This window comes from Carassius auratus, unplaced genomic scaffold, assembly GCF_003368295.1.
Source record: "Carassius auratus strain Wakin unplaced genomic scaffold, ASM336829v1 scaf_tig00215906, whole genome shotgun sequence".
Taxonomy (NCBI): Eukaryota; Metazoa; Chordata; class Actinopteri; order Cypriniformes; family Cyprinidae; genus Carassius; species Carassius auratus.
The window spans coordinates 351097-372788 of NW_020528302.1; the positions used below are offsets into that span (position 1 = coordinate 351097).

At 39.9% G+C, this 21692-nt stretch overlaps 1 protein-coding gene across 1 annotated transcript; it reads right to left on the minus strand.

Moving 5' to 3' along the window:
• Window positions 1-9278: 9278 nt before the first annotated feature.
• On the minus strand, window positions 9279-21233 carry LOC113096291 (fucolectin-like). Its single transcript, XM_026261653.1, has 4 exons — window positions 21092-21233; window positions 13616-13895; window positions 13386-13522; window positions 9279-9331 (listed from the first exon to the last, which is right to left on the minus strand). The coding sequence occupies exons 1-4, from the start codon at window positions 21231-21233 to the stop codon at window positions 9279-9281; spliced, it is 612 nt and encodes a 203-aa protein (XP_026117438.1).
• Between the last annotated feature and the right edge of the window lie 459 nt (window positions 21234-21692).

Here is a 21692-nt window from a genome sequence, read left to right on the forward strand (position 1 = left end):
ATAATCAATGTGAATCTAGCCATTTTTGTTTTAAAGTTATTATTCTATTAAACTCTTACAGGCCTAAAATCTAATAGACAAGTTGCCTATGCCCTGGAATGCACAGAGATAAGCATATGGTCAGACATACCTTAAAGGCCTCCCCTCCCCTTGTGATTTATGATGGTCTAAAAGGAGACATGCCTATGTGGGACCGCCCCATGTATGATGTATATAAGGAAAAACCAAATAACGCACGGGAGAGTTCCTTGCAACGTCCTCTCGACTTTGTTTTGTTTAAAATAAAGTCTTTTCTTCGGTGAGAAACCCCTGACTGAGTGTGATTCTTCTGAGAACCGGCGAAATACACCACACTTCCCCCATAAATATAGTATCAAGCAACATTTCTCATTGCTGGCCATTCAAATTGCATCAGTTGTGTTGGGGAGTTTTGACATATGGTTGTTTTGGGGGTTTGTCTCGCTTTTTTCCCTGTCTATTTAAATTCCCATTATTCAGTGTCTCTCCATCGCATTTCTGCTTGCAATTAACTCCCTCCTCCAACCCCAACTCCACCAACTGAACCTGTAATCGGATCTAATTTGTTCTCTCTTTACAGTGTCTTCATTGGTAGCAGTCTCCATGACATTTTGTTTACAACTCATGTAATTGAGAATTGTAATTATGAATGCTTATGGTTCTGTTCTGTTCCCCAGGGGGGGTTGTCTTGCTGCTTTCCGCGCTCTGTCCAAGCATGGCTGCATGGACAGGTGTGTGGAGTGTTGCCCAGAACATAATCATACCGCCAACACTAAGTGTATGCAATTATAATTGTCATTAAATATACTTGACGGAAGTGGTCCTGATTGAATTCATTTTTAAAGTGAGAAAGTCTAATCTGTTAAGATTTTGTGAGACATTTGTACACCTTATTTAAGAACCACATTTTGTTGTAAACAACCTTATGACAACTAATTTTCAATTAATTCAATTAAATGAATTCAAGTTTATTTATATAGCGTTTTTTACAATACAAATCACTACAAAGCAACTTCACAGAAAATTACGTTTCTACAATATTTAGTAGTAGCTTATAAATGGTGACTGTCAGTTTGTGCACGTATGACAGGATTTTTCTGAAAAATTAATTAAAGAAGTAGTCAGCCAGACGATGAACATTATTAACAGCAATTATTATATGATGCAGTCACACTTGTAGCAATATTTGTTAGTTCTGTTTGTGAAGTGACATTCTTAAAGTGAAGTGACATTCAGCCAAGTATGGTGACCCATACTCAGAATTTGTGCTCTGCATTTAACCCATCCGAAATGCACACACACAGAGCAGTGAACACACACACACACACACTGTGAGCACACACCCGGAGCAGTGGGCAGCCATTTATGCTGTGGCGCCCGGGGAGCAGTTGGGGGTTCGATGCCTTGCTCAAGGGCACCTACGTCGTGGTATTGAAGGTGGAGAGAGAGCTGTTCATGCACTCCCCCCACCCACAATTCTGTCAGGCCCGAGAATAGAACTCACAACCCTTCGATTGGGAGTCCAACCCTCTAACCATTAGGCCATGACTTTGTTGATTCAGGGTTAGCATCATCTGAGGTCTTTTGAGGGTCTCTGGTGAGCCCGCTCACTCACCGTTCGTCTCCCAGCTGACGTGCTATCGAGCGGACAGAGCTCTCCCCCAGCGGGCTTTCTGTTTATATTAATGACGCATGGTGCCGTTATGCTGTTGTGATCTACAAACATTGCTCCCCCTGGTGGAATTAATGCCGAGGGAATATAATGCCATAATGCTCGTTTCGATTTACATTCCCCCGAACAACATCGACTGCAACAGGAACGACGCACTAAATGAACTGTACTATCACATCAGTGAGCAGCAGACAGCACGCCCTGAAGCTTTCTCATCATAGCTGGGGATTTCACCTATGCTGACTTAAAGAGCGTGTTTCCAAAAATACACCAACACATTAACTTTCCAACACGAGGTAATAACATTTTCAATTTTTTTTTACACATCACAGAGAGGAGCTTACAAGCCCTCCCCCACCTTGGTGCCTCAGACCACATCACTGTCATGCTAATGCTTGCATACAGACCGCTCATTAAAGTCGCCAAACCAGTTCACAAACAGATTAAAGTGTGGCCAGAAGGATCATCAGAGGTTCTTCAAAACTGCTTCAATACAACTGACTGGGACATGTTTAAGCAGGCTGCCACATACAATAACTCCACTGATCTACAGGAGTAATCAGAGACTGTCACTGCCTACATCAACAAGTGTATTGATGATATAACAGCCACAAAAACAGATTCAAGTGTGGCCAGAAGGATTGTAAGGGGCTCTTCAAGACTGCTTTGGCACAACTGACTGGAATATGTATAAGCAGGCTGCCACATACAATGACACCTTCAGGCCAACCAGAAGCAGTGGTTGACAGGGGACGTCTACAGACTCCTGAAGATGTGGAAAGCTGCCTTACAGAGCTGGAGATGAGGAGGGCCTGAGAACAGCCAGGGCCAACCTGTTCCACAGCATTAGAGAGCAGAGACACTCTGAGCCCATGGCAAGGGATACAGACCATTACGGACTACAAGCCCCCACCGCAGACCTGTGACAGCAACATCTCTTTGCTGAATGAGGTGAACAGCTTCTTCGCTTGCTTTAAGAAACAAAACAGCTCCACTGAACAAAAGATTCCACCTCCTCCCGGTGACCAGGTGATGATGCTGAGGAGATCCTTCAGCAGGATCAATGCACGCAAAGCTCTGGGTCCTGACATCATCCCTGGGTGTGTACTGAGAGACTGTGCAGCAGAACTCGCTGATGTCTTCACAGACATTTTCAACATCTCACCGAGTCAGGCTGTTGTTCCCACATGTTTCAAAACTAACACCATCATTCCAGTCCAGAAGAAGCCATCTCCATCCTGCTTCAATGACTACCGTCCTGTTGCACTTACTCCCATCCTCATGAAGTGCTTTGAACGGCTAGTCATGCACCACATCAAGTCTGCCCTCCCCCCCTCCCTGGACCCCTTCCAGTTTGCATATCAGTCCAACCGGTCGCCGATGATGCCATCATCACTGAGTCCACTCAGCACTCACACATATAGACAAAAAGGATTCATTCGTCAGAATGCTGTTCATAGACTTCAGTTCAGTATTCAACACAATCATCCCTCAACAGCTCATTTACTAACTGGTCCAGCTGGGGCTCAACAGCTGTGCAACTGGCAATTGGACTTTCTGACTGGAAGACCTCAGGCAGTACGGGTCTGCAGTAACACATCCAGCACCATCACTCCAACCTCTTCATTAAGTTTGGGGATGACACAACTGTGGTGGGTCTCAGTTAGCAACAGAGATGAGACAAAATACAGGAGTGAGGTGAGCCGCCTGGCTGGGTGGTGCAGTGAAAACAATCTCTCTCTGAACGTGGAGAAGACAAAGGAGACTGTTGTTGAATATTGCAGGAGAGCACACACTCAGCACGTTCCTCTGACCATCAACGATGCGACTGTGGAGATTGAGCTGCACCAAGTTCCTGGATGTGCACATCACTGAGCTCCTCTCCTGGACTGAAAACACTGCAGCACTGGCCAAGAAATCACAACAGCATCTCTATTTCCTCCGCAAACTGAGAAGAGCCAGAGCCCCGCCCCCCATCATGTACACCTTCTATGGAAGACTCTGCAATGCATAGTGAGAGCAGCTTAGAAGATCACTGGTGTCTCTCCCCCCTGCTTGCAGGAAATTTATGGTACCCGTCTCACTCTCAAAGCCCTCTGCATTGCAGATGATCCCACACACCAGTCACACAGCTTCTTCAGTCTGCTGCCATCAGGGAGGAGACTGCGGAGTCTTCAGGCCAGGACCAGCAGACTGAAGGACAGCTTCATCCACCAGGCTGTCAGGAAGCTGAACTCACTCCCGAGCTTAAAAGACGGCTCCGTCTTTGATTCAGTACAATGAATCAATGAACAACATGTTGGATTGCTGCCATAGTTGGTCGCTTACTGGACACCACCATGCTTACCCATTTATAGATCTTAGCCATTTAGAGCCAAATTGTTTGCCAGATTTTAATTATCAAAAAATTGATTGTCAATTTGCTTTAATTACATTACGAAAAAGCCTAGGCTAATTACCACTATATTAGTTCTGATACCACATAAAGTCAACTTCATAAATAAGCCTGTATCCATTGCGAACATAATTTATTATGAGTCTTAAAAAAATAACATAAAACCATTGTTGAGCCACAACATTGTCAACATACCAGAGTTTGACTTGTACTTCGCTGCGCTGGTTTCTAAAGACTGCTGTACAGCAGCGTCTTGAGCTCAAACAACACTAAGAGAGAGCTTACGAATGGTCCACACCAACCTTACAAAAGTATGACTTACAGAAGATATACTTAGAGTACGAACGTGTCGGGAATTGTGCCATAAGGTAAAGAGAGAGGTTAAGGAATAGGTTAAGAACTACTTACCGATAAGAACGTTTTGGGGAACCTGGCCTTGTATGTTTCCCGGAACAAAAATTAGGTACAATTTACCTTAATCTTCAAATTCCAAAAGTTTTCTTTTGGAATTTGCTCTTAATGCGTCTTGTTTCCTTCTGGAGCATCAGTGAATGTTTGAATCTTTTTATATATATATATGCTTCTTTTCCATTTTCACTTAAGTACATTATCACATACTTTAAGACTTTTTATTACATACCTCCCCAGTCTAGGGGGATGGGAGGGAGTAATAAAGAAAATGGAGGAAAAATGGAGGGAGTTTTTCCCTTCTACTGACTCACACAACCACGCAAGTAACGTGAAAACAGAATAGAATTTATTAAACACAAGGAAGCAAGTATAACTTCAGGAGGGGTCCAGGCCAACATAACAAACAAAACCTACTAACTCCCAAAAACAAACCTAACTAACCTACAAAATAAAAAGAAAACAAATTACAAAAGATTACCCTAACTCCCTAACTGATCTTAAACAGGAGAAAAAGTATAATCAAAATAAATAGCAACCACCTCCCTACAGCTTCCCATGAAAACAAAAGAAAACAACAATAAACCTTAGCTCTAACAACAAAAGAAAATAACTCACGCTTGGGCTGAATAAGTCCTCCCACAAGAGGACCACTAGAAAGTCATCAACAACCTTCTAATCACAACAAAATCAGCTACAAACTCTAGTGACATCAGCAGAAGGTACTCTCGCTCCAAATTCCCCCACTCCAGACATCGCAACTCTGTCTTTTAACTTCGAGCATTTCCTCTTGTGGGCCAATCAGGATAGGGCAGTCATCAGAAGAATCCTCCACTAATTGGTCTTCACCTGTTAGTCCTTGTCAGCACTTGAGAGGGCGAGAGAAAAGAACACAAGGCACATACACAAGAGACAGTCCCAATTAAGTAAGCCCTGGGACGTAACACTTTTACTGAAACAATATTCTAAATTGTGACTTCAACTTCTACCAAAGTAATATTCTGGTAAGATATCTGTATTTTTACTTGAGTATGACTTTATACATTACTGTTTCGTTCATTGAAGCACAGTCTGTGATCCGCAGTGAATATCCATTCAAAGACCAAAGGGCACTCTCTTGCTGAAACTCCAAATACACCCCGCAGAAGAAATCAGGAAATTCCTATAGCAGTTACTGAATAAACAGAAGATTTAACTGCTTTCACTGATTATGACAATATGGTTTATCTTTTTATATATATATTTTTTTAATCATTTTTATTATAATAAAGTATATAATAATTCAATGATAATCGACATAGCCTTTATCACTTCTTAGAATACTAGGAAATATGTTGCATGCTTTATTTCTGTGTAAGAAGCCACATCATCTCACAGAAGGATTTATTTAAAACACTAGACTGATTTTTTTGAATGAGTTTGGAGTAAAAACATCTTATTAAATCTGGTATTTTAACATGCTTTCAGATGGAGCACCATTTACTACACAGAGCTGTAGTTCACTGACAAGCTACGCCAACAGCTTTCATAAACTCAGAGCATATTTTTTCAATTTTTTATATAATTATCACTGGATTATATTGCCTGCAGAACATGAATGTGATTTTGTGTAGCTTTATCAGTGAACTATGGCTCTGTGTATTAAATGCTGCTCCAGCTGAAAGCACTGGCTTCACTTTGACTGCTAATCACTCATCAGCTCATTAGTGAAGACTCCAAGGACTCAAATGTTGATGCGTTAATGAATATTAATCACATTATCTGTGTTTGCATGAACTGATTGGCTGAAATCAATCAGATGGTAATAGGTAATGGAGTGCCAGCCAATGAGATTTAATCTCAATTGTGTTCAAATGTCTTGGCATTTGGAAGTCTGACCAAAAGTGTGTTAAGAAGATGAAGAAATAATCCAAATGACTTGCGGTTTACACAGTCCTTCTCACTAGAATTGGAAGGTAAGTTCGAGTGCAATGCATTGTAGGATGCCACTGTATTCCATATAGTGTGCCGTAGTCACATACTGCACAAATACTGCCTGAAAAAATGTTGGTACTGTAGGTCAGAAAGAAAATGTGCAAACTATATACTGCAGAAATAGTAAGACTCTATAACTTTCATGTTGTGGAAAACACAGGGACGGAATCACAGAATCCAGCGATGAAAGTAGAATTTACTGTATAATGCAGAATTTGGGATAATTTGGATGAAAAAATTAAAAGTAGAGCTGTACACTTGAGGGTCTGGAGATACTAACAGACTGTCAAGTAGATGTCTCTTTGCTCTACTGCACTTACTGAAGCTCGACTGTGTCTCACTACATGATGAACTTCATCTGAGAGTCACTTCACCAGCATTTCACCATTTCATTTGAGAAAACTATCATCAGACATACACAGAAACTCAAAGATCTTCACTACAAACCACCAAATAAAATATAAAGAAACTGACAGGAATATTATTGTAAATATTCTACTACTATTGTAGTTTGCTTTTCTGAAAGTAATAATTATAATACTTTACTGAAAAAGTATGTTTTTAGGGAATACAACATACAAATGTTTAGATCATGTTTTAATTTAAACCATAAGCCTCTGTTGTGAAGCTCTTTGATTTGGCATAAATGAAAGGAACTGTTCAAATTTTATTTGATTACATTTTAAAATATGTATTAAACTGTTAAAATGTTGTGCATTCATCTGATTACAATAATTTTTCTTAATTAACTGTTATTAAATTACATTAACACACAATCCCAAAGAATTAAATCAGACAAAACAGAATATTTGAAAAATAAATAAATAAATGAAAAAATGTATAAACATATATAAAGATGCCACTATTATTGTTAAAATTTTAATAAATTATGACATTAAAGTTTTGTTAATTCAGTTGATTGGACATCCTTTTCGAGTATTAACATGTCATAAAACCATTAAAATGTGATCCAGAAAAATACAACAGAGAAAAACAGGAACTAGAAAACAGAAAATCAGTCTTAAAATAGTTCTGTTATGAACTAGTTACTGTGAAATTGCTTTCTTCAGCTTCGGCCAGTTAAATTTTGCAGTTGGGAGTCACTTCCAAGCTGTCAAACATTGTTTGACAAACTCACACAAGATAAAGAGAGTAACTGCGCTGTGATTTCAGCTATTTCTACATGTAAACTGATCATTCAGGTGAGAAGCAACAGAATCTAATTTAAGTGAAAGCGCTGCTCTTCTCAGTCCTCTCAGCAAACTAGACAAGGTTTATGCAAGAAGACACTACATTTGTCGCTAGGTGCTTTTTTTTTGGAAACAATTTTGCTGCAGGGGTCTGAAAAGTTGCTGTAACGATTAGCTTGATATAAAAAAAAAAAAAAAAAAAATTGATTTTTTTTTTATATCAAAATGCTACAAATAGCATATTTCTGCAGCATTATTATGATATACAGATCTCAATCAAAAGTTATTAAAAATACTCGATGGTGGTTTAAATTGAGTTTTGAGTAAGAGCATAGTTTAAATTTTATAAATCGTTTTATGTAGCTTGATGCTACAGTGTGAATGGTCATGTAACACATGTTTCCTTGACACCCCACCAGAGCCAATCACTAATTTAGGCACATCAAGCATGCTGCACGTTTACTGGCTCACTGATGTTGATGAGATGAACTCCTTAGGTATCGAAATTTGGTACAGAACGAAAAGAGGTGTTTTCAATACTCAATAGTACTGAGGCAATTCGGTCAGTGCCTAAAAAGTATCAAACATGATACACCGCCATATTAAAAAGGTGTGGGTGTTTACTTCCACGTCTTCAATACAGCACGCCCATAAAAACAGATCGTTTCTTGAGCTGGTCTCAAAAACAGGGTAGAAAATAGACTATTGCTTATTGATTTGGATGATTTTGAATGTAAAGTGGACATCAGACAACATTAAAACCAGTTCATGACCCTTTAATGGTACAAACAAACAAGTCAGATTTGATTTCTCATGTCATGATCCCTTTAAGTGTTGAAAAGTGTTTAATAGGCTGGTGCTTTTTGCTTCATGCTTTTGTAAAATGCATTTGTTCTCATTTGTGAGAACATTTGATGCATTTTTTTTAATCCTCCCAAAAGCCTTAATCTATTTTTAAAGAAGGCAAATGTAGCAGTTAAATTACAAATGCTAAAACATTCTACCAAACTCATATTTAGGTGTACATATCTATCAATACTTATCTATCAAGTAAATGAATAAATAAAAAAATAATATATGTAACTATTTTTGAGAAATTACTATTAATTGTTAGTCTAATGCAATAATCTAATGTAATAATTCAGATATCTGTAACTAAGAATGAATTGTATTAAATAACATTTCACTTCAAAGAAGAACAAACAGGAGATTGTTTCAGTACAGTCCTGTTCTTCTGGAAGACTTTCCCGTTGGGTTGTGTCCTCCATGTCAGTATGACGTCCTGATCGCTCAGCGTCTGATTTAACTAAACACAGAAACAGTCTTCAGTTACTCAGTGGATAAATCCCACACAGACAAGACCGAGGCATCTCAGCTCAAAATGAGCATCTCTTACTTTACAAATCTTATAGAAAGAGCACAGTTGTCTTTACATAAAGACTGAGGTGGGTTTTTGTTCACACTGGTGGGGAAATCTGATAAGATTTTCTTAAATCTTATTTTTTAGACTATGTCTAAACTGACCTGATGTTTTCTGTTTGCTGTATGTTCAACAATTAATTTTAGTCAGATGAGTATTATAAAATCCACCTTGTTAAAAGACGAGCTCTTTCAGTTCAGCTTATTCCACATTCTCAGCAGCTTTCACCTGCATTCGGATCACCTGCTTCTTGACTGTGGGAGAAACCTATCATATATGTTACTCACTTTTACTATATCTAACTAATTGAACATATAAATCATGGATTCATAAACTTTTTGTCCGCCAAACCCCTTTGACCACAAATCTTAAACATTTACTTATATCTGCCCCTGAGATTGAGGTATGTGATGGGGAAGTTATGGCCTAGTGGTTGGAAAGTTTGACTTCTAACCCTAGGGTTGTGAGTTCAAGTCTCGGGCTGGCAATCCCACGACTGAGGTGCCCCTTGAGCAATGCATATGTAACGGAGGCCAGTGAGTAGTGCTGTGCAGGTAAACCTCACTCCCCGATGTTAGTGCGTCCGCCTCCCATGCTGAAGACCCGGGTTTGAGCCCCACTCAGAGCAAGTGCGAGGAGCGTCAGAGAGGACCCGGGAGAGAGGGGTTACATTGGTGCCGTGACCCGGAGGGGGGTGAGTGTAATGGAGGCCAGTGAGTAGTGCTGTGCAGGTAAACCTCACTCCCCGATATCAAGAGATGCACTGGTGACAGACACTAGTGCCTGTAGCAATTTAGCCACCTTGTTAGTGTGTCCGCCTCCCATGCCGAAGACCCGGGTTCGAGCCCCACTCGGAGCGAGTGGGAGGAGCGTCAGAGAGAGGGTCCTCCGTTACAGTGGCACAGAGTTAGACCCTTTTGATTCCACAGAAACAGCAACGCGTGCGGCATGACATTACTTTGTTTTCAAGAGCTGATGTGAATAAATATAGATTCAATCTCAAAGACCTGATATTTCATTCGGACCCAGAATACAGCAAGATGAACATCACGGAGCGCTAAACTCTCATGCAGAGTGTGTTTCATTCATACTCTAAGCCGGAGCGCGCTCTCGTGCTGATATTAGGAAATTCCTAATATGGACAAAAGCGTCCAGCTATCGCTGTGGTTTTTACAGGAAAACAGAAACACAATCATCAGGAAGAAGGAGGCAGGAACCGGCGGATAATCAAATCAAACCTTAATTCCAAAATAAAGACAAAACAGCGCGTCAGCCCCTCACGGTTGAATGACGCGCACAAATAAAAACCAAACACAACTTAAAACCCAGGCCTGGTCCTCTCTCGTCTTTCACTGTTGTCGCTCCTGTTTTATATGGAAGGAGGAGCGACAGAGACGAGAGAGGGGAGAGAGGAAAAAAAAATTAAAAATTCCGGTTCCCAGATGCACTGCTGCTCGGCCCTCCACCAGCTGGGTGATCTCCTCCGCGGTGCCTGGCGGTGGCACTGGACGGCCATCGGCGGACTGCACGACACTCCTCCGCCACCCGGTGGACGGTGACGGCTCCTCCGGTTTTGGGCAGCCGCCAGGACTCCCCTGATCCCTGCTCCTCCCCGTTCAGGTGGATGGCAGCACGCTCCGGCTCTCTGGCTAATGGCGCCGACTCCTCTGCTCCCTCATGGACGGCAGCCGCCCGTGACAGCGAGCTCGCCTGTCCCCGGCAACTCACTCCAGCCCACCGCCTCGAGCGTCCATGGCGGCACACTCGATGGCACCGCGGATTCACCACAGTGGCAAGGGATCTTCAGCAGCGCGTCCCTCCTTCTCCCGGGCTTCGGCACAACGTGTATTGTGCTGATGAGGAAGCATCGGTGGAAGTGTTCAGGCCTCGTGTCCAGCCTTCTTGTGTGAAGATCAACCAGTGTAAGGACCTGCAACTTTACCTGGGTGACTTCACAGATCAACGAAACCGGCAACACACCAAGTATTATTTTTATCTTTCGTTTACACACTCTGCTTTCCTGTCCTCTTTTTTTCCACCTCTGTGATGTGTCTCCATAACATTCCGGTTGTCTCTTGACAACTCTCTAATGTCACACACAGACACAACACAATCTTGCTAACCTGCATCCTATCTCTTCATCCTCTACTGCACATCTTTCTTTCTCTGTGGGTCTCTGGAATTGTCAGTCAGCTGTCAACAAAGCAGACTTCATTTCTGCTTTTTCTTTACAGTCCACACTCAGCATCTTGGGCTTGACTGAGACCTGGATTTGTCCAGAAAACTCCGCAACACCAGCTGCTCTAGAAAACTGTGTCTCTTTCTCTCACACCCCCGTCAGGTTGGCCAGGGTGGGGGCACTGGTCTGTTCATTTATGACAAGTGGAAATACTCAACCCACTCTCCCCTATGCATTTATAACTCATTTGAATCTCATGCCATTACTGTAATAGCTTCTATAAAACTTTGGGTTGTGGTCATTTACCGCCCTCCTGGACAAATTATATCCACAAATCAGGCAACCAACTTGACTTAGTTTACACACGCAATTGTATTCCAGACAACATTTTAGTAGAACCCTTACATATCTCTGACCCTTTCTTCATTACATTTAAACTGCATATTGCTACCTGTGTGCCACCTACCCCTAAAAGACATGTATTTTACCTCTAAATCACACAGAAAATAAGAAACCACTGAACCACCAAGCAGCACTTCAGCCAGAGAGAGATGTCTAGCAGTACACACATCACATGTTGAGCCAACAAGGGATTAGCGTTGCCCAGAAAACAGCGCTCACACTGTAATCACCATGCGCTCCCCAGTGATTGCAGACAACTGAACCTCATCAGCAGAACAGCTTTTAAGCAGAGGAAAAGGAGAGGTAGTTGAGCTTCGACTCCAGAACTAGACTAACACTGTGTTCTGGCTCTCTTTCAGATTAAGGTGTCTGAGGAACAGCACGTCACGCCGCACCTACTGATACTTTGTGCTGCACAACCAAGACTCCTATACCAGAGCACACCAGCACTGCACAGTCTACTTGCACCCACTGCTCAATAAATCACCCCTCTGGGGGCTTCACTGCATTACTGTCGTCCATGTGATCACTCTCCCCGCCACAATATATATATATATATATATATATATATATATATATATATATATATATATATATATATATATATATATATATATATTTATATATATATATATATTTATAGAGAGAGAGAGAGAGAGAGAGAGAGAGAGAGAGTTTTCTTTATTTTCATGACTATGAAGATTGTAGAGTCACACTGAAGGCATCAAGGGCTATTTGACCAAGAAGGAGAGTGATGGGGTGCTGCACCAGATGACCTGGCCTCCACAGTCACCGGACCTGAACCCAATCCAGATGGTTTAGGGGGTGAGCTGGACCGCAGACAGAAGGCAAAAGGGCCAACAATTGCTAAGTATCTCTCGGGGAACTCCTTCAAGACTGTTTTAAGACCATTTCAGGTGACTACCTCTTGAAGCTCATCAAGAGAATGACAAGAGTGTGCAAAGCAGTCATCAAAGCAAAAGGTGGCAACTTTGAAGAACCTACAATATGACATATTTTCAGTTGTTTCACACTTTTTTTTGTTATGTATATAATTCCATGTGTGTTAATTCATAGTTTTGATGCCTGTAGTGTGACTCTACAATTTTCATAGTCATGAAAATAAAGAAAACCCTTTGAATGAGAAGGTGTGTCCAAACGTTTGGTCTGAACTGTGTGTATATATATATATATATATATATATATATATATATATATATATATATATATATATAATTTTTACAAATATATTTTAAATATTTATATTATTTTTCTAAACATATTTAAAATGAACATAATTCAAATCATATTTTTGTTGAGATTTGAGAAATCTCATTATGTATTCTGACGCAATTTTTCATCATGTAATGACATCATCATAATAATATCATAATGATATCACAACGTCATTTAGCAACTTTTAACAACAAATCAACCTGCATTTAGCAACTTTCCCTGAAAATTATTTGGCAACACTGCTGCCCACAAAAACTAATCTGTACGTCCAATAAGATTTCAATAAAAAATCTGTGTGACCGGAGTTTCCCACGAGGGCGAAAAAATTCCACACATAGATTTCACTGCATGTTCAAGTTGATCATGCAAATTCAACCAACAGAAAGATGCTGGACTTGAAAGTGAAATCTTTTTTAGCTGTGCTTCATACACCTCTACACTATTGATAATGGATGGACCTATTTCTTTCCACGTGAAATTTCACAAATTACCTGTTCCATAAACCTCCACCTCACACAGCGCAAGAGCCTGGATGTTAGGGAGGTACATGTTCACATAACGACCTTCCATTCCTCCACAAGAGAAACTGACAGAACTGCCTGCTGGGAGAGATGAAGTGACACCACATCTGCAGAGAGAAAGAGAGAAACCACGACACAATCAGCTGACCTGCTCAAATCCAGTTCTCCTGACACGTTCATAACTGTTTTCATAACTTCACCTGGGATTGTTGTTGCCGTTGTTTTCCAGAGAGTTTCCGATGCGGATCTCTTCTCCAGTCGTTCGCTCTGGACAGCAGTCGACTCTGTTGGTGATGGTCACGTTGTAAATGTGATAAGAATCCAGCAGGTCCAGCCTCCACCACGGGCTGAGCTCGTTATCTGTGTGTGAGCAGGTTGAGGCTGGACCTGGAGCGTATCTGATGCCGTCGATGGCATTAGAAGCCCACCAGGTGGAAAATGTGGACGACTGTACAGCTGTTCCTTTTAATGCCAAATTCTCTGAAAACATTTAAAGAAACAGAGGGTCAAGACTCAAATGTGTGAACTTTCAGTACATTCCATTTGGTTTCAAATATTATATTCCAATCCAAAACACTCAATTCCATTTACTACTGAATTAAAATCTGAAGTTAATATTTTCAATGGATTCACACCTACATGAACTTTACTATGAGCAGTTGAATTTTATTACCAACATTATCAAATATTAATAAATACTATAAGTTGTGTATTCGTTAATGTTAGTTACTGCATGTTAACTAATGGGACATCAGTTACTACTTTTTACCTTCCAAGTTTTCTGAACTCCCCTGAATGGAAAAGACACCTGTTACAAAAACAAAATATTTCCATTGCTTTCTGGGATGTCCATCAATGTTGTGTTGCATTTGATTCTTTAAAAAAAAATTCATAAAGAATAGCTAATCAGCATCTATAATTGTACATCATCAGACTGATGCGGGTCATTTATACTCACAAGTATACTCACCCAAAAGTAAGAACAGATAAGGGAGTTTCTCCATCGTGTTTGTTAAAGACCTTTAACCAGATACCTGTGATGGTCAGATATGACAAGAGCATGCATCCCTCCTTTTATCTGTGTTTCTCTTAGCAGCTCGAGTCTCCATTCTTGCTGAATATATTTCACACATCACAGGACCTCCAGAATTGATTTTCTCAGAACACCTCTCTTGTCAAGTCTGATTTACTAAACAAATCTGGCAAAATGCAAATGAAGATGAGGACTTAAAGGGCTTCACAGAATAGTACACCAAGTTTCTTACACCTTCCAAGTAAAATTCAAGCACTTCCAAGGACATTACATTTTTCCAGCACTTTACAACTGTGGTAAATTACCTTTTACATACATACTCTTACCTCAGTTAAATCACACTCACAGATACAGCACAGACACACCTTACTTTGTAAATCGTTTGGATTTTTGAAGGCACATTAACAATTTACATTGTTCTAAACAAAAATCAGCAAATCGCCAGCAAGCGGTGCATTTGGACTGGTACAAACAGTTTGTATGAACGTCCTTACATTTGAATGTCCTTAGATTTTAGTCATAATGACGATTAATGTCAATTATATTTTTGGTGGGGGAAATGACAGGTCATATTCATACATCTTTCAATAGGTAATTTTAGTAAAATGAAACTAAATTTAACATACAGTTATGTAACTGGATTTAACGTACAGAACCGAGCAACAAACATTCCTGATTAATGACTGATGATTCCACTGCATCTCGTGGACTACACCACAAATTAATTATTGTTTACATCATTTCCGCTGTTTATGATGACGATATTCGAGAGAGTCCAGTCCAGTGACGCATGATCTGAACACAACTGTAGTGTTCAACACCATGTATGATTAATTATAATGTCAATAATACCTACCCTAATGCTGGGGAACCCTGCATAAAGATTGTACGCATTTTAAGCTGATCTTGAATGTATACTACAAAAACACTTTCATTCATTTCATTTTCTCTTTAATCACGACAGTCTTAAGGCTTAGTTTAACTGAGCAGGGAAACCTTTACCTTTATCTTTACATGCTCAAAGTGCACACTCTCCCATGAAAAACAAAACCAAGCATACTTGACAGGGGGCTACTCAAGTATTTAGTTCTCGGTTTACCATAATTTTTATTTCGAGCCATTGCTGACTGAAGCAGCAACCTCCGGTGAAAAGTTTTTTTTTTTTTTTTTTTACGCGTGAAAGGGCACGTGTTAATAAAGAGCACACTAAAGCCACACGCACAGACTCAAGCGGAGTTGCTTATTTTATGATTAACCATTCAGTAAGAAAACTAATTATAATGAACCAACGCACTGCATTTTCAAGCACTTTATCTAAATCCAAGCATTTTTTTACCTTGAAAACTTTTAAAATAAAATTTCAAGCATTTTCAAGGATTTCAAGCACCCGTATGACCCTGTACCATGGTGAACGCAACGAGTATAAACCCTTGACCATTTGGTCAGGTGCACACAGTCATCAGAGGCTCGCAGTGGAGCCAGGTGAAAGCATAAATCCTGCTTATCGACGACAGGTCTAGCACAATATGATACTGTATAGATTACTTTAAGTAAAGACCTTCAGAAAGGCATTGAGTGGGACAGCATCCCCTTACAGAAGAACAGAAGTAGCGAAGGGTGCTCTCTTATAACAGCTAAAAAGAGCAGCATGCCCCTTTAAAGCAGTAGAAATATGGTCAATACTCAAATTTAGGCAACAGCATTAGCCCTTGTCAAGATAAAGTTTAGCATTGGTACGAGCAAGATTTGTGATCTGTACATTAGTATCAAACGCTTTATTGATACACCAGTTAGCTTGAGCAACAGCATATCACTGATTTAAACAGTGTGTGTTGGCAATAGTCGATAAGTTTAATGAAAGCATCCCCAATAGATGAGCCTGAAGCAGCAGTCCGTTCATATCGACAGCCTTGACATCAGATTAACAAGGCTTGTTGGTAGATTTAACTGGTAGTGTCACCGGTGTGGTAATACGATAGCATACCTAGCAAACATAACTGAACAATTAGCTTTGGACAATGAGCAATGTCTGAAGCATGTTCGCCAAAATAGCAATAAAATGAAAGAAACTTTGCTTAGCTTCATGAAGATGTCCAGGGATGAGTTAAAGGTGAAATGGACAGTTGTTCGTGGATGAGGGGAAGCAGATCTCGTGTAAAGTTTTTGGGTCAGTCTAATTAGTACAACTTTTGCGATGAATCGCGGGCAAAGTGTCTAAATCAATTGATAGGAGCTGTGCTCGCTCAGATCACTTCCAGTCCATCGATTGACAAACAACGCTGTGAATTTGGTTAAGTTAACGCTTCCTATAGATATAGATTTACCGTCTTATTAGTTCCTGCGTGAGCGATAGCTGTTCCGAGCCATTTGAGCATAATTACCGAGCAGTAGTTCCACGTATATATGTCCTGTGTCTAATTGGAGAATGGTAGTGATTGAAGCTATTTGACGGCTGACCACATCAGCTGATCGCAACCTATGCCTCCGTGGCCTGACTGAACTAACGCTGTGCTCAATTTCAAAATAAGATCTTCACCTAAAAGGAATCTTAAATAAGTTGAATCAACACAATCATATTGTGTTGTCCAATGTGAGGCAGTTTTCTTTTTGAGCATATTTTATAATAAGTGGTTTATTCTGAATGAAAAAAAAAAAACGATTGTTGTAAAGTATTATAAAATCAATATATGGGACATCTGAATGAAATGTACAATATACAACAATAAACATGGACTGTAAATTATACAATGTGGAGGGAAATTATTTTTTTAAAAGTATATCCTACAAGGTCAAAAATTTCAGGTTTAACAATTCTCGTAGGAATAATTTTTTAAATAAATCCATAAAAAAAGCAAATTTCTGGTATCTTTGACTTGTCATTTAGTGTGACGATTAAAATACTCTGATAAATTGTTAATGAACAGAACTTTCTGCTGATAACAACATTTAAATTCTGTGATGTATATATTTATTCTGTTTTGAATTTTTGTTTATCAGACACTAGATTATCAACAACATACTGTACGGAAAAATGACAATGTAGACAATGTAATCAACATTTGTTTACACTAACCAATTATTCTCCTTTCATGTTTTGTCCATTTTAAACCTCCTTTTAATTGCTTTCTCAGGTTGTGTCCAGGAGATTGTGTTTTGGTCTCTGGTGGAAAATTGTTCAATCATTGAAAATTCACTGAAAAAAAGTGATTTCTGAGGTAAACTCAAGATTTTCACTGATCTGACATTGTATAGAATAGGTAAAACTCAATAGAAATGTATTACAATATGGACGAGCCAGTGGAAATTCTCATAACTATGCAAATCACCAAGAACATAGTGTAAAAGTACATCTGTACAAAGTTGCTTTTGTTCTTCACCTAGTGATGAAATCTGGACAAATGCTTTTAATCTCTACATGTACTGTGTGTTAATTATAGCAGCTCCTACATACCTTTGCAACAAACCATTAGGCCGCAGCTGTTAGAGAGATGGACTAGTTACCAGAAGGTCACTGGTTTGAGTCTTGGTGCTGGCAGGAGTTGTAGGTGGTGAAGAGTGAATGAACAGTGCTCTATTCCTCCCTCAATACCCATGACTAAAGTGCCCTTGAGCAATGCACTGAACCCCCAGTTGCTCCCTGGGTGCTGGATATATATCTGAATACTGTTCCGGGTGTGTGTTCATGGTGTGTGTGTTCACTGCTCTGGGTGTGTGTTCAAGTTGTGTTCACTTCTCACTGCTGTGTGTGTGCACTTGGATAGGTTAAATGCAGAGCACCAATTCCGAGTATAGGTGACCATACTTGGCAAATGCAACGACTTTCACTTTCACTTTAGTTCATCTCTCCTGATTTCCACTCCGTCAGTCTGATCGCTGATCATTTCCATGTGGTTTTGTGTGTATTTGAATGATCTCAAGCAGGGTGTAAATCAAGAGCTCCACTGGAGTCCATCATCTGCTCAAAGCTCAAACAAAGACCTGTCACTTCATACAGATCTCAGACTGCACACATTTTTGTCTGATTTGCCTCAAACACAGACATAAGCAACACTATAAGCTATTAGTGTTCCGAAAGACACTTTTTTGTGACAAGGATCAACTGGAATTGAATTGAAGTTTTCCTTCAACAATATTTTCCTTCACATAGCTGAAAATCTTCACTTGTAAGGTCTGTCATCCAACATAAAAAATATGTTTAGGCTTAAATTGAAAATGTATGTACACAAATTTAGCAAACAAATATATATATATAAATAAAAACATATATATATATATATATATATATATATATATATATATATATATATATATTTTTTTTTTTTTTTTTTTAGTGGGCATCAGATGTAAATCCTTTTTGCCATGTCCAAAACTGTTCTGTTCACAGAGTTCAAATGTATGAGACTGAATGTATGATCTATTCAGTGGCGGAGCAAGCATGTTTTTATAGGGGTGGCCAGAGAAGGGCCAGCAACCAGCCTGAGGTGGCACTTCCACAGGCACAGAAATCTTCATTATTTCAATATAAAATGTGTTCGATTATAATGTACTGGACTGTACACAACTAAGCACAATTAATTTCTACTAAATTTTGTGAAATAGATCAAGTAATACTGAGTGAATATGAACATTTTTGTATTATTCCTTCCTTCTCAAAACTCCCAAATGCTTGTTCTCCAACATTGCATTCTCATAGATGAAGCATGCAGATGGTGATGAAAATGTGAAAAATCCAAATCTTCAGTAATTATCCTGCTTGATCTTAACCACCAGATCCTCCTATCAACCTTACTGGCAAATGGCATCTCAGGAACCACACTTCAATGGTTTGAGTCTTACCTATCAGATAGGTCCTTCAAAGTATCTTGGCCTCAGGGCTCAGTTCTTGGACCACTTCTCTTCTCTGTCTACATGGCATCATTAGGTTCTGTCATTCAGAAACATGGCTTTTCATACCACTGCTATGCTGATGACACTCAACTCTACCTCTCATTCCATCCTGATGATCCGACGGTAGCTATTCACATCTCAGCTTGTCTAACTGACATTTCTTGCTGGATGATGGACCATCACCTTCAACTCAACCTTGCCAAGACAGAACTGCTTGTGATTCCAGCAAACCCATCGTTCCATCACAATTTCACCATCAAGTTAGGCACATCAACCATAACTCCTTCAAAAACAGCTAGAAGCCTTGGAGTTATGATTGATGATCAGCTGACTTTCTCAGACCACATTGCTAAAACTGTCCGATCCTGCAGATTTGCTTTATTCAACATCAAGAAGATCAAGCCCTTTCTTTCGGAACATGCTGCACAACTCCTTGTTCAAGCTCTTTCAAGGCATTGATGTTTGCCTACAAAACTACCACTGGCTCTGCACCCATTTACCTAAATTTGTTACTTCAGACTTATGTACCCTCTAGAAGCTTGCATTCTGCAAGTGAACGTCGCTTGATTGTGTCATCCCAAAGAAGCACAAAGTCACTTTTACGGACTTTCAAATTCAATGTTCCCTCCTGGTGGAATGACCTCCCCAACTCAATCCCAGCCGCTGAGTCCTTAGCCATCTTCAAGAATCGGCTTAAAACACATCTCTTCCATCTTTATTTGACCCTCTAACTTTAACACTCACTATTCTAATTCTATTCTTTAAAAAAATCTAACTACCTTTCTAATCTTTTTGTATTCTATTCTATTTTCTTTTCATTTATTATGTAATTGTATATGTGTGTGTGTATGTGTAAAGACCTCTAACTAGCTTGCTCTATTCTTTTTTTATTCTATGTTCTATGTCTTTTTATTTATTATATTATTTAAAATATCATGCTACGTGTACTGTGTTAACCTAACTGAGACTTGTTATAGCACTTATATATCATTGCTCTTTTTGTTGTTTTTGATTGCTTCCACTGTCTTCATATGTAAGTCTCTTTGGATAAAATTGTCTGCTAAATGAATAAATGTAAATAAATGTGAAATATTTTAGTACATGCATTTGAGAGACTTTTTAATGTGCTGTATATACATGCACAATTTAGAGCTTTAATCAACTTTTGTTGTGATTTCTTGACTTGGCTGATGACAGAACTAGGTATGTATACTCATAGTACTTAATAGGTAGCCAGTGACAGGGTGCGGGATAGACAGGTCCCAGATGCAAAAGCAAAAATGTTAACATTTTAACATTTTCTCGAACCTAAATCTCGTCCTATTATCCTACACATTCCCACATAATTTCCAAACATTTCTTTTTGTAACAATGATGGATGGTTAATACTCAAGTGCAGTTTTAATATGACCCGGAACTCGAGCTGTCGTATCCTAATAACCCAGTAAAGTGCCACACTGCCCTCTACAGGTTTAGTGGTGAAATACATTAACTATTAACTCTTAGTCCAATTCTGCTACAAACTAAATAATAATAAAAAAAGTGGTGGGGTAAGTTTTTTTTTTCTTTTTACCCATACAGCAGAATTATTTCCTCTACCCGTCACATTTCTATACATACTGTTTTTATGTCCCGGTGACCAGTGAAAGTGCAGTTCTGACTCTCTGCCCATTCATTTAGATAGGAGCTGGTCTTGTTATTCTGAAATAGTTGCCCAGAGGCGTTGCCAAGATGGCGGCCGAGCGGCACGACTTACCTGAAAGGACTTTGCCTCCATAGACCGCTGCGAGACCAAAGGTCTGGATGAGATGGTGCAGCTCATGACTGAATACTGGCATCAGGACCCCGACAGGAGACCGTCTTTCCTCTGTGAGACTCGAACCCAGTCCCTTTCTCATGAGAATCAGCCTCTGCGTCTTCTCACCTCACATGCCAGGTGCAAACCCAAGATAAGTGGGGGCCACAGAGAGGGCCTGAAAATCTCCTACTCTCCGCAGAGAGGTGATAGCCAACAGAAAGGAGGTTTTAAGTGTAAGATGTCTGTCTGAAATATCTTGAATGGGTTCAAACGGGGGTTTGCACATTGCCTCTAACACCACAACCAAGTCCCACGGGGGAATATGGGACCTTACTGGAGGTCTCTGAGAAAACGTGTAACTAGGGGGTGTCTTCCCAGAGACTGGCCATCGAGAATGGCGTGGTAGACCGCAATGGCCACCACGTAAATCTTCAGCATGGAGTAGGTCAACAGTGCTGCGAGCCTAGCCTGTAGAAACTCCAGAACTGTACCAACTGGGCAGTTTGTTGGGTCTAGCTGGCGGTCTCTGCACCATGAATCGAAGAGTTTCCACCTCAGG